The sequence below is a fragment of the Sander lucioperca genome, chromosome 10 (assembly GCF_008315115.2).
Source record: "Sander lucioperca isolate FBNREF2018 chromosome 10, SLUC_FBN_1.2, whole genome shotgun sequence".
NCBI classification, from domain to species: domain Eukaryota; kingdom Metazoa; phylum Chordata; class Actinopteri; order Perciformes; family Percidae; genus Sander; species Sander lucioperca.
In genome coordinates, this window is record NC_050182.1 from 21,037,283 (window position 1) to 21,050,859 (window position 13,577).

The window sequence follows — 13,577 nt, forward strand, 5'->3', positions numbered from 1 at the left end:
GAGAAAAACAAGAGTAATTCATTCCATACTTTCATTACAAAATTCCATTAAAAAAAGTATTGGAAATACATAGAAAACAATTTTTGCTTTATTTTGACATTATGTTCTGTACATAAATATACATGTAATTGCAATGTGGCCATATTTGAGACTCGGGTTTAAAGAGTGCTATAGTGACACCTTGTGGTTAAGCAGGGAACTGCACCCTGTGATTTGGAGGAAGGACGTCGTAGACAAACTTGCAGGCTGCTTGCAGGAACCGTACAAGTTTTAATCCAGAAATGGCAACACAGGAGGAATTCTTCTCGGGTAAATCTTAATATTTCTGTTTGCAATGTCTGCTGTGTTTCTCTCTGTGTGTATGTTGTGGACATAAAGTGTCCGTAATGCACGTATTGCACTGCAGCGACTCTTGAACAATGGGGGGGCCTTGTAATGCAAAAGTACAGTCCACGTGATTTAGAGTTTGCCCAGACACATGCCTGTCTGTGGAGCAGATGCCGCTGTAACGTTACTCCGTCTGTGACAGTGCAGTAGACCGTGGTTCCCAACCTTTTTTGGTCTGAGCTGAGGTAACAGTTACCCCTACAGGGGCACGTCAGGTGAACTCACAAATCCCCTTCATCGAGTCCCAATGTAGGTTCCTGAACAGTATTAATTATATAAAAGTGGATATTGTTCATTTTCCGTCAGCAAAGTATTATAGTGTAGGCAATACTTGCGTGAAGCTGAGTGTATCAACCACTTATCCAGTATAGGCTACTTTTAGATAATTATTTGAACAGTTAAAGGTACACTGTGTAGTGTTTTAAGTTTTTTATTAGCTAAAATCAATGTCTTCATTCATAAATATATCCTCATTGGTGTAAAATGACCTCTGCCAATGATCTGACTTATCCTTTCTAATTTCTAATTTCTTATCTGTATTTACATTGGACGGGCAAGTCCAAGGAGGCTTCCACTGCCCAATGTGAGTCGAGTGCAGATGTGAGTTGCGCATGCTCAGATTTAAACGGTTTACAGCATAACGTGTCATACTGAAATTTGTGAAATCCATAAAATAATAAACATGTCTCACTACAAACAATAACAGAAGATGGAAATCATTTCAAAAATGTTTTAGCTATCTATGATTGTTTGATTGCTAACGTTAGCTCAAAACGCCATTCAAGTGACAGCCTTTGTTGTGTTTGATTGCTAACTTGTAGCCAGCAGTGAACCAACTTCGTTATGTAGGTCCATTTTTATTGTATTGACATTACAGAAGTCTCTCATTAGCAGGTTCTTGTTGGCTACTTGTCGCAAAGTGACACATGCGCAACTCACATCTGCACTCGACTCACACCGGGCAGTGACAGAGGTTTCCATGTCGTTTCGCCATTTTGAAAAACTATAATCACTGAGAGGGACATAGAGCACTAGCCTACCTGTCTAGCTAATCCACAACACATTTTCGTTCAGAGCCAGCGTCACGTGACTGAAACCAGCTGAAACGTAGAAGGAGATCAGTGAGAGGCGCTTGTCACTGCCCTTTAGTTCATAATGGAGGATCATACTTATGCCGAGCCACAGGAGAAGGAATCCTCGTCGCCAAAAAAGCAAAACTTGGAAGACATGTTGTTATAGCTTCTTGGTACATAACTGCTACCGTAGTTGCAACATGCATTTGAAAAAGTGAGGCGCTAGAGAGCACTATTCGTTTGAATGCAAAATACAATTTCACCGCTAGATGGGAGAAATTCCTACACAGTGTACCTTTTTAAGTCATTAGTTTTAGCTATTTATTCGTAACATGTATTTTAAGCTAACGTTTTAGATTTCTGTTCTTGCTTGCCAACTACGTTTCACTAACTACTCTTACACATAACTGCAACACATTATGTGTTTAGGTGTTACAGTTGACTTAATGTTAGTATGTATGTGTATATATTCTTTTAATCAAATCATAATTGATATTTTTTCAAATTAGTTGGGTTACTCACTCCACAATCTTTCCACGTACCCTCTGGCAACTGCAGTAGGTGATGAATTGGTATATGTTTTGTAGGCTACCCTTTCAAATGTCCTACAATCTTAAATGTGTGAAAAATACTTTTTGATGCACATACAGTATAGTATCATCATGTGCTCTTATCCAAATCACTTTCATTGCTATGTATTCCCTATGTCACATAACAAAAGGAGATTAATGTGTGTTTGTTTCATTGAATTGAACAACATTCATGGTGCACAGGCATTCCGAAGATCCCATACTTACAGAGTGCTGGACCTGGAGATGTCATGTGCTTCAAACACTACAATGCAGAAGAGGTAGGGGTTTATACGGTGGTCCTGAAGTGCAAACTACGGCAGCAAATCCCACAAGGCGAAAGCATTTCGCCACAACACCACAGCATTAGTAAGACTGAAATGGAAAGGGTAGGTACACATTGGACACTTATCCTCGTCCTGATTGGTTGCACTGTCTGTAATTTACAAATGGGTACATTTTAATAGTTTGTTTTTTCATTTGAACCAAGAAACGATCAAACAGAAATAGCATGTTTTTTTTCGATTTTCGTTTCAATTCAAAAAACAAATAAATGAAATTCCGTCTTACTAATGCTGTCGTGTTGTGGCATTTGCTGCATTGGTTTGTATTAGGGACACTGTAGTTTTACACACACACACACACACACACACACACACACACACACACACACGTCCATTATGATACATACTGCATACCTGTGTTTGTCTGTGCAGGTGCTGATGGGGAGGAAGATGGAGGACTGGCTGAGGTTTTCAGTCTGCTACTGGCACTCCTTCTGTGGCACTGGTAGGCTACTGTAACTACCCAACACTGATATTAGTCATCATCAGTCATCAGACAGTCTGTGTATGGAGGCTTGGTGGTGACTAATATGAGGTCCAAGCATTACCTAATGAATAGGCTCTTGTAAACACACATGAACACTGTCGTTCTATTGTGGTTTGTGCTATTATAATTTCTATATCTTTTTAGATTTGTATACAAAAAACATTTTTAATTAAGGGTCAAGAGTCTTTCTTCGAATTGTTATCTTTTTTAGGAGCTGATCTTTTTGGGTCTCCGACCCTCCACCGGCCCTGGAATGAAGGAGCTCCTATGGAATCAGCCAAGAAGCGACTCCGGGCTGCTTTTGAGTTTTTCACCAAGCTTGGTGTGAGGGAAATCACCTCAATTTTACACCGAAAGTCATAGTTACACACAGCTTATTAAATGTTATACCGTATGTTTCCTTTGTGACTTCTGCTTCTTTTCACAGGTGAAATACTACACATTTCATGACAGGTAATGAACCATTTCATTCTTTTTTTTTGGATTTTCAAGCATAGAAATATAATCAGTATAACTGACATTGAAGTGTTTGCTGTGGTCATTTGACTAGTACAAAGTACTAAGTTAGCTAGCTTGTTAATTCTGCCATGCTTTAATGCTACACTGGTTAAAGAAATGAGCTGAACAAAGTGAACTCATCTGGCGATAGCAATGTGCATTCCTACGCTGACAAGAGAGTGTGGATGAAGCGTTAAGTTGTTATATTTTACTCATTTACTCTGGCTCTCCATACGTATTACCGCAAAAACCTCACCACAGTGAGTCCATGACGTTCTGCAAGTCGGTTTCTATGTAGTAGTAAGCCGGCTACACCGGTTACAGTTCTTTGCAATGGTAACGGCACACATAAAAATGGCTCTGACAATCCTACTATGTTGATTTGAATGGTGTTGTCTGTTCTACTCATTCTATTTCTATGGTTTCAATATCATCTTTCTTTATTCTATTTATCTGAGCTTGCATAATCAAACTACCTGTACTTTACGTGTAGGTGAATAATGGTTTAAATAGATTATTAGATTATATATCTCAGAGCTGCAAAGATAAAGTGATTATTTCTCAACTATTAAATAATCACCAATGGGTGTAATAATCGATAATCTGTTTGAGTCATTTTTTTAAGAGAAAAAAGTCCAAATTCAATGATTCCATCTTTCTTAACTGTGAATATCTTCTAGTTTCTTCTCTCCTCTGTGACAGTAAACTGAATATCTTTTGAGTTGTGGACAAAACAAGACATTTGAGGACAGCATTTTGGGCTTTGGGAAACACTGATTCACATTTTTCACCATTCTCTGGCATTTTATAGACCAAACAAGTAATCCATCAATCGAGTAAATAATCGACAGATTATCAACACTGAAAATAATTGTTGTTAGTTTAATCTATCTAGTACCAGCAAGATGATGTGTATTACAGTTTTCTGAACAATGTCCGTCCTCTGTTTTCTACAGGGATATGGCTCCTGAGGGCTCCACTCTGGAGGAGTCCAACAGGAATCTGAGTGAAATAACAGACCTGGCTCTCCAGCTGCAGAACCAGACTGGAATCAAGGTGCTGTGGGTCACCTGCAATCTTTTTGCCCACCCAAGGTCAGCGTTTAATTCAGAAAAGATGACAGTCAAATGCTGGGGATTAGCAAGGAAAGAGGTTCTTGCTCATTTAGCCTGTAAAAACATCATGATATATTTGATTCATGTGACAGGTACATGAATGGTGCAGCCACCAACCCTGACTGTCATGTTCTGGCCTACGCTGGCGCTCAGGTTAAGCAGGGGCTTGATACTGCCAAGAAGCTGGGTGCAGAAAATTTTGGTATGAGTGACTGGATGGTGCCTAAAATATTGATACGCTTCTCCAATGCAGCAATGTTGCTACATCATTTTATATTTGTCTCGACAGTGTTTTGGGGAGGAAGGGAAGGTTTCCTTTCCTTCCTCAATACTGATGTTGCTGCTGAACTGAAGCACATGGCCAACTTCTTCAAAATGGCTGTCAGTAAGTGTGCACGTGAATACATAGATAGATATATATATATATATATATATATATATATATATATATATATATATATATATATATATATATATATATACCGCCTCCGGCTTTGCTGCAAACCGCTTGAAAATCAGTTGATAATTCAGCAATTATATACATTTATTTATATATATATATATATATATATATATATATATATATATATATAGGGCTGGGTACCGAATTCAATACTTTTTAGGCCCTGACCGAATTGCCTCTAAAGTATCGAGTATCAAAAAATGCCTCGTCATTCAATACCCAATTTTAATACCTAAAGGAGTAAATCTCATTAGCGTCAGTGAGCCAATCAGCATGCAGCATGCTTCTAACAAGATCTAATAATGTTTGTGATTGGCTGTCTAGAGACACGCAGGAAAAACTGTATGTTACACAGAGACTGGGCTCTCACGTAGTAGGAGCTGAAACATAAATTAAAGGATTTCTGCCGTAACTTTGTAATTTCTTTTATAAAATTGGTATCGAAAAAAGTATCGTTTAGGAACCCGTATCGAAGTTACGTTATTGGTATCGGTACCGGTGTGTGTATGTGTGTGTGTGTGTGTGTATATATATATATATATATATATATATATATATATATATATATATATATATATATATATATATATATATATATATATATATATATCTATCTCGTATCTATGACATGAATATGGGTTTAATTCCATATCAGAGTTTTGGTCAGGATGTGGCACACTTTCAATTTCATGTCTGTATTTGTATTTGTCACCAGAGTACAAAGAGAAGATTGGGTTGAAGTGCCAGTTTCTTATTGAACCTAAGCCTAAGGAGCCCTGCAAGCACCAGTATGACTATGGTAAGGTAAACCAATAATGCTTTGTAATCTCACAGTCTTAATGATGCATTTTATATGTTCCATGTGTTTCTTCTACAGATGCAATGAGTGTCATAGGATTCCTTAAGCATTATGGTCTGGAGAATGACTTTAAGTTGAACATCGAGCCCAACCACACCACCCTGGCAGGACACTCCTACGAACATGATGTTGTCATGGCTTCTGCGTGAGGCATTTTACTTACTGCTGTTACTGCATCGCAATTTTAACACATCCACACAGCATCTTGAACACTGTGAGTATTACATTCTGTGTCATCTCTGCCTGCTGATGGACAGCTTTGGCATGCTGGGTTCAGTTGACGCCAACACTGGCTCTCCAGACCTGGGCTGGGACACAGACCAGTTCCCCATGGACATCAGGAACACCACCTTGGTCATGAAGGTGAACTCAGTTTATTGCCAAATATGTTAGGTTTTGATGTTAGAAGGTGACATTGCTCAAACACTGGAAGGATACAAATAAGTTTTAGCTGGCAATACTAATATACTTAGCAAAGGTTGATAAGACAAATGATTTGGTAAAAGCAGTGTTGTTTGATATTTTGGCCACATGGGGGCAGCGGAACAACTATGCAAGCAACATTATTATCACTGTATGAAGTTGATATGGTAAATGTGTTAGGAAAGGCAATTATTATATATTTTATATATTATATACTATATATTAAAGGCTTTATTTGCATAGCATATTTCAGGCAGCAAGGTAAAGTGCTTTAAATAAATGAAAGCGCAATTAAAAACAATAATAATAATAATAATAATAATAATAATAATAATAATAATAATAATGATGAGAATATAAAAACAGCTAAAAAATAATAGGACAGGCATGAAATACAAGAATAAAAGTTGCAGTGTAAACAATGAACAATTAATAAAAGGCAGCATCAAAAAGATATGTGGAGCATAAAATCTGAACGCTGCTTCTCCATGTTTAGTTCTGACTCGGGACAGAAAGCAGACGACCTGAGAGACTTGTCTTTTGGCCCTAAAGCATTCAGTGCTTTATAAGCCAACAGTATTATTTTGAAATCAATTCTTTGACAGACAGGAAGCCAGTGTAAAGACCTCAGAACTGGAGTGATATGATCCACTTTCTTGGTCGTAGTGAGGACTGGAGCAGCAGCGTTCAGAATCAGCAGCAGCTGTCTGATGGATTTTTAAGGGAGACGTGTAAAGTCACCGTTACAGTAGTCAAGTCTACTGAAGATAAAAGCATGGTTAAGTTCAGCAAGTTAGCAGACACTTTCCTATTTACACAGACACAAAGCAATTTTAGCATTCCATTCCAGTGTTTTTGTTCACATGGTAAATGTAAGTATTCACTCTTCATTTGGCTCTGCTTTGGTCTCCACCAACTCCAGGAAAAATACAGTATGTAACTAGCTGCTAACTTTGTCTTTCTGCTGTTTTGTGCTAACTGGTACAGCACAGTGGGTTTATCTGAGCCTTTTTGTGTTTGTAGCAGTGAACAGGGCTAATAAAGAAGTTGCTAGCTGGAAAACCAAAAAATAAAATCAGCAAAAGAGGCTAAAAAGCTTTGTAGAGCTGAAGGGAACTGCAGAATCTGTAATAATTCCTGGAGTGTTCATCACTAGAAGGGACTCCTCTTCTAATACACATAGTCATTAGATTCATTGTTAATGTAAAAATATTAATTAGTGCAGCACTGTTCAGCACTACAATATTCCAAACCATAAACAAAATAGACAATAAACCAAATAAACATATGTATAAATGACAACACCATGAGCCCATCGTACACGTCTCTCCCCAGCATAAAACTTCCTAGGAGTCCTTCAGAAAGATCAGGTACTTTCCCCATTTACTAGTGTAGACATCCAGTCTGGCAAACCGTTTATATGGCATTTTTTTATTTTTTCAAACAACGCCACCCTAGCCATCTCACAAGCCCACTCCTGAATTGACGGCACCCCTTCATTCCTCCATCCCCTTAAAATAATCTGTCTGGCTATCATTAACTAGCCTGGACCCAGCTTCTTACGTGCTTGATTAGTGCAGCTTTAATGTTCATATACATGTTTATTACACACTCTGCCCTATACAAGATAAAAGAGTATAGATGAGAATAGTGAAACAGGGACCTAGTGATTCTTTAGTGTCTAATTAATCTCCTCCAGACCATCGTTGAACAAGGTGGTCTGCAGCCAGGAGGCCTGAACTTTGATGCTAAGGTGCGCCGGGAGTCCACAGACCTGGAGGACCTGTTCATCTCTCACATCGGAGCCATGGACTCCTTCGCAAGAGGACTCAGAAATGCTGTTTGCATGATTGAGGACGGGCTCCTCGCTGGTATGGTGAAGGTATGTGTGCAGCTCACAGAAAATCCCTGTTTAAATAGACTTTAATTTCCAGGTACAGTATTATTAGGAGACCTCCGTCATTATGTTTGGTCTCTGACTTCTTATTATGTGTGATTCAAACAGGAGCGATACTCAAGCTACAGTCATGGCATTGGAAAGAAAGTGGAGGAAGGTTCCGCCTCCTTGGAGGAAATGGAGGTAAGACTGTTAGAGACTTGTTTACTTCTGCACAACCATCTCTGTTGTCTTATTTAATATCGTAAAAAGAAATCGCTATTTCTATACCACTAACAAGGCTCAAAATAGCACCACCACGCCATCTTGGGAAAACAGTCACGACCAGTCAAACGACGAACGCCGTGCAACGTGAGCTGAACTGTCACTTGAAATCTCCCATGGTCCGTGGTTTCCCAATGGGTCGACAGGAATTACGTTTTGTGAAATGTAATTGCATGGAAATGCATGAATTATATCTGTTTATTAAAATATATTGCACAGCGTTCGACTGGTCGTGACTGTTTTCCCAAGATGGCGCCTGCCTGTATACGTGAACAGTACTGTCTTTATAAACTATCTTTTTAATAAACTGTCTGTACACTTACAAAGTTCTCAATGCTTTGGTTTACATGCAGGGACCCTCATTATGCTACCGTGGAAGTGTGGTGATATTTTGAGCCTTGTTAGTGGTATAGAAATAGAGATTTCTTTTAACTTTACCAGTGCCCTGGCGACTAGCGTTATAAGCTAATTAGGGGTTTACGATAAAACTGGTCACATTCGATTAGCATGAAAACATATCCCAGAGAACGGTCGACTCAGACACGAGTTATTAACCCCTAGGTTCATTTTGCGCCGGAATTGTCCTTTAAATATGGAAAACATACTAGTCTAAGAGCAGGGGCAGAGCCAGACGTTGTAAACATTCAGGGCTTGCTCCATTTACTGCAGCCATATGCACTATTTTTCATGACATTTGATAATAGAATGCCAAAGAATCTGTGCATCATTTGGTAAAAACGTGATAATTGCCAAGGAAAGCAATCATCCTGGAGAGTCTCCATCGTATTTTGTATCTAATCTTTAAAACTAATTGTGACATTACTTCAGTAATAGAACGTTTGCTTCATTGATTTGCCGGTCCGTCAGAGAGACCGAGGGGGAAATGACACAAAGTTCAAGTTATTTTAAAAACCTAAAAGATTTGGGGCCCCAGAAGCCAGCCCCTCACTCCGCCCCTGTCTAAGTAACTGACTTAATACATCATTTGCCACATGTATATTGTTTCACATTTCAAGCTGCTTAAAACTATAACCAGCAGTATTTGTGAACATTGCTTTTTGGCCAGTCAGTGGGTTATTTGCACCTCAGACTTTCCTCAGTGTGTTTGCTCAAGAGGTTATCATGTGTTTATTGCCAGTGTAATAAACTGAGTAGAAATCTACAGTAAGAGAGTGTCAATGGTCTTAAAGTCCCATGGCATGAAAATTTCACTTTATGAGGTTTTTTAACATTAATATGTGTTCCCCCAGCCCAGAAAATGGTGATAGGTGTAAACCGAGCCCTGGGTATCCTGCTCTGTCTTTGAGAAAATGAAAGCTCAGATGGGCCAATCTGGAATCTTCCCTTTATGACATCATAAGGGGAAAGGTTACCTCCCCTTTCTCTGCTTTGCCCGCCCAGAGAATTTGGACCACCCATGAGAGAGAGGCATCATGGCTTTCAAACGAGCAAAGTGGCAGTTGGTCAAGGCCACACCCCCACTCTCCACCTTGCCCCCCTCTCTCCTCCTCAATAGCATTTAAATCCTAAGGAAAGCTCATTGTCTGGCTCTAGTGGCTATAATTCTGCACCAAGGCTGAATTTGGGGAAAGAGACTTCAGATACAGTATTAGGGGACCACTAAGGTCTATATAAAAGAGACTTCAGATACAGTATTAGGGGACCACTAAGGTCTATATAAAAGAGACTTCAGATACAGTATTAGGGGACCACTAAGGTCTATATAAAAGAGACTTCAGATACAGTATTAGGGGACCACTAAGGTCTATATAAAAGAGACTTCAGATACAGTATTAGGGGACCACTAAGGTCTATATAAAAGAGACTTCAGATACAGTATTAGGGGACCACTAAGGTCTATATACAGTGAGGAAAATAAGTATTTGAACACCCTGCTATTTTGCAAGTTCTCCCACTTAGAAATCATGGAGGGTCTGAAATTGTCATCGTAGGTGCATGTCCACTGTGAGAGACATAATCTAAAAAAAAAAAATCCAGAAATCACAATGTATGATTTTTTAACTATTTATTTGTATGATACAGCTGCAAATAAGTATTTGAACACCTGAGAAAATCAATGTTAATATTTGGTACAGTAGCCTTTGTTTGCAATTACAGAGGTCAAACGTTTCCTGTAGTTTTTCACCAGGTTTGCACACACTGCAGGAGGGATTTTGGCCCACTCCTCCACACAGATCTTCTCTGATCAGTCAGGTTTCTGGGCTGTCGCTGAGAAACACGGAGTTTGAGCTCCCTCCAAAGATTCTCTATTGGGTTTAGGTCTGGAGACTGGCTAGGCCACGCCAGAACCTTGATATGCTTCTTACAGAGCCACTCCTTGGTTATCCTGGCTGTGTGCTTCGGGTCATTGTCATGTTGGAAGACCCAGCCTCGACCCATCTTCAATGCTCTAACTGAGGGAAGGAGGTTGTTCCCCAAAATCTCGCAATACATGGCCCCGGTCATCCTCTCCTTAATACAGTGCAGTCGCCCTGTCCCATGTGCAGAAAAACACCCCCAAAGCATGATGCTACCACCCCCATGCTTCACAGTAGGGATGGTGTTCTTGGGATGGAACTCATCATTCTTCTTCCTCCAAACACGGTTAGTGGAATTATGACCAAAAAGTTCTATTTTGGTCTCATCTGACCACATGACTTTCTCCCATGACTCCTCTGGATCATCCAAATGGTCATTGGCAAACTTAAGACGGGCCTTGACATGTGCTGGTTTAAGCAGGGGAACCTTCCGTGCCATGCATGATTTCAAACCATGACGTCTTAGTGTATTACCAACAGTAACCTTGGAAACGGTGGTCCCAGCTCTTTTCAGGTCATTGACCAGCTCCTCCCGTGTAGTTCTGGGCTGATTTCTCACCTTTCTTAGGATCATTGAGACCCCACGAGGTGAGATCTTGCATGGAGCCCCAGTCCGAGGGAGATTGACAGTCATGTTTAGCTTCTTCCATTTTCTAATGATTGCTCCAACAGTGGACCTTTTTTCACCAAGCTGCTTGGCAATTTCCCCGTAGCCCTTTCCAGCCTTGTGGAGGTGTACAATTTTGTCTCTTTGGACAGCTCTTTGGTCTTGGCCATGTTAGTAGTTGGATTCTTACTGATTGTATGGGGTGGACAGGTGTCTTTATGCAGCTAACGACCTCAAACAGGGGCATCTAATTTAGGATAATAAATGGAGTGGAGGTGGACATTTTAAAGGCAGACTAACAGGTCTTTGAGGGTCAGAATTCTAGCTGATAGACAGGTGTTCAAATACTTATTTGCAGCTGTATCATACAAATAAATAGTTAAAAAATCATATATTGTGATTTCTGGATTTTTTTTTTTTAGATTATGTCTCTCACAGTGGACATGCACCTACGATGACAATTTCAGACCCCTCCATGATTTCTAAGTGGGAGAACTTGCAAAATAGCAGGGTGTTCAAATACTTATTTTCCTCACTGTAAAAGCACCCAAAAAGCAGCATGTCATAGGACCTTTAAAAATATAAGGCTTTGTGTTTTGTTTCAGGCCTTCATCAAGCAGAACGGGGAGCCGAAAGTAACTTCAGGGAAGCAAGAAAAACATGAATGCATTTTTAATCACTACATATAATAGAAGCATCACTCTCCTGTGTCTGCATAGGACATACTAACCTTTGACACAGATAGAAGCTGTCCTGCGTGGTGCAGTGGTGAAACACATCAGAGCGTCAAACAGTGTCAGAAAGGTAGAGAGCTGTATTCATCCCACTGGGATTGCAGTTGTTTCACTAACTAATAAAAAAGCACCCATAAAGATACTGCAAGCAAAAAGCTGAAATGTTAAAGTATCCTTGACAGACTAACTGACAGACTTATTCAACATAACATTTTGGGAATCTGTGTATCAGTATGTATTTGTAGTGCTATTGACATATCATCTAGTGTTTGATACACTGAGAGGCTATATTCATATTAGCTGAGGACTACAGTCCACTGTGTAATAAAACACATTCACAATGCAGTTAATACATGTTCCTGTTTATCTTTCCACAATCCAGTCAACACTAACTATTGAATAATTAAAAATGATAAATATCCAGACATTTTCTTCTACTTTATTGTAAGAGATATTTCTTATTATTTACATTACATCTTAAATCTTACAATGTATAAGCTGTAACAGAAAAGAATAAAGAAAACCATATAAAAAGAGAAACCACCGTGTGTATATTGTATATAGTTATATTAAAAAGTACCTTCACCACAAAGAATATGTCCTTCCTGTATCTGCCCATGTCTAATGATGTAACCCTCTATGTTTTATCTAATGCTGGGCTTCATAACCTAACCATTTATCCCATGGCCTTTTATATTTAGATACATGGTTCATAATTCTGTAAATTATTCTCTCCCTTTCCTGAATTTGGTATGTTAATATTGTTAGAATAGGAGAAGGCAGAGTAGGTTTCAACAAGTTACCCCTAGTCATACTGTGTGTTCTCTCACAGTAAGTCTGAGGATCCTCTGTGTGTAGCCTATCGGTCTCTGTCCAGAGTTAGTTTAGGTGGTGTTATGCCTTCAATGTTACATTTTGGTTTATCTGCTTATTTAATTCAAAATCTTTTAAATGAAGGTTATATCTGATTGCAAGTAGGTTTTTAGTTCTGGGCAGAAAAATAAGATTCTACATCCAGTTTGTATTTTTGGTAGGCTCTGATTAATAATCTTGTAGCCTATGTATCCTACTTACCAGGAAAAGTCTCTCCAGTAGGCTACTTGGAGTTGGTTAATATCCATATACAGTACATTTGATACAGCCTTTTCCAAACAAAAGCTATTGAAAAGAGCTCTCACTCTGCACATTTTTCAGGATATCATGGATGTCTCCAGCGTGTGACTCAGATGGATCATTGCACATGGCTGCCGGTTAAATTCAGGATCCAGTACAAGATTGTTGTCATTACATGTTCCCCTTACTAGGCTGGAAACAAAAGGTGACAGAGCTTTTGAAATAGGCCAGTTGCTCCTAGACTGTGGAGCGCTTTGCCTCTCGTTTTAGGAATTGCTGCCTCTGCTGACATTTTTAAAAAGCAGCTAAAGACACGTCTTTTTAGTCAGGCGTTCGTTTAACAACATTGTTGACTGTATTAATATGTAGTCTATGCTATTGTGTTTTACTGTGACCGTCTGTAAATTATTGTGCTTTTTATGATTA

The 13,577-nt window shown here is 39.2% G+C and overlaps 1 protein-coding gene across 1 annotated transcript; it reads left to right on the top strand.

The window, feature by feature from the left end:
* The first annotated feature begins 119 nt into the window (after positions 1-119).
* Positions 120-12,388, top strand: LOC116066542 (xylose isomerase-like). Its single transcript, XM_031322660.2, has 14 exons — positions 120-309; positions 2,234-2,310; positions 2,746-2,818; positions 3,072-3,184; positions 3,288-3,313; positions 4,315-4,452; positions 4,566-4,675; positions 4,763-4,858; positions 5,652-5,735; positions 5,814-5,940; positions 6,053-6,158; positions 7,918-8,100; positions 8,224-8,298; positions 11,910-12,388. Exons 1-14 carry the CDS (start codon positions 282-284, stop codon positions 11,991-11,993), a joined length of 1,320 nt encoding a protein of 439 aa, XP_031178520.1. The 5' UTR covers positions 120-281; the 3' UTR covers positions 11,994-12,388.
* Positions 12,389-13,577: the final 1,189 nt, after the last annotated feature.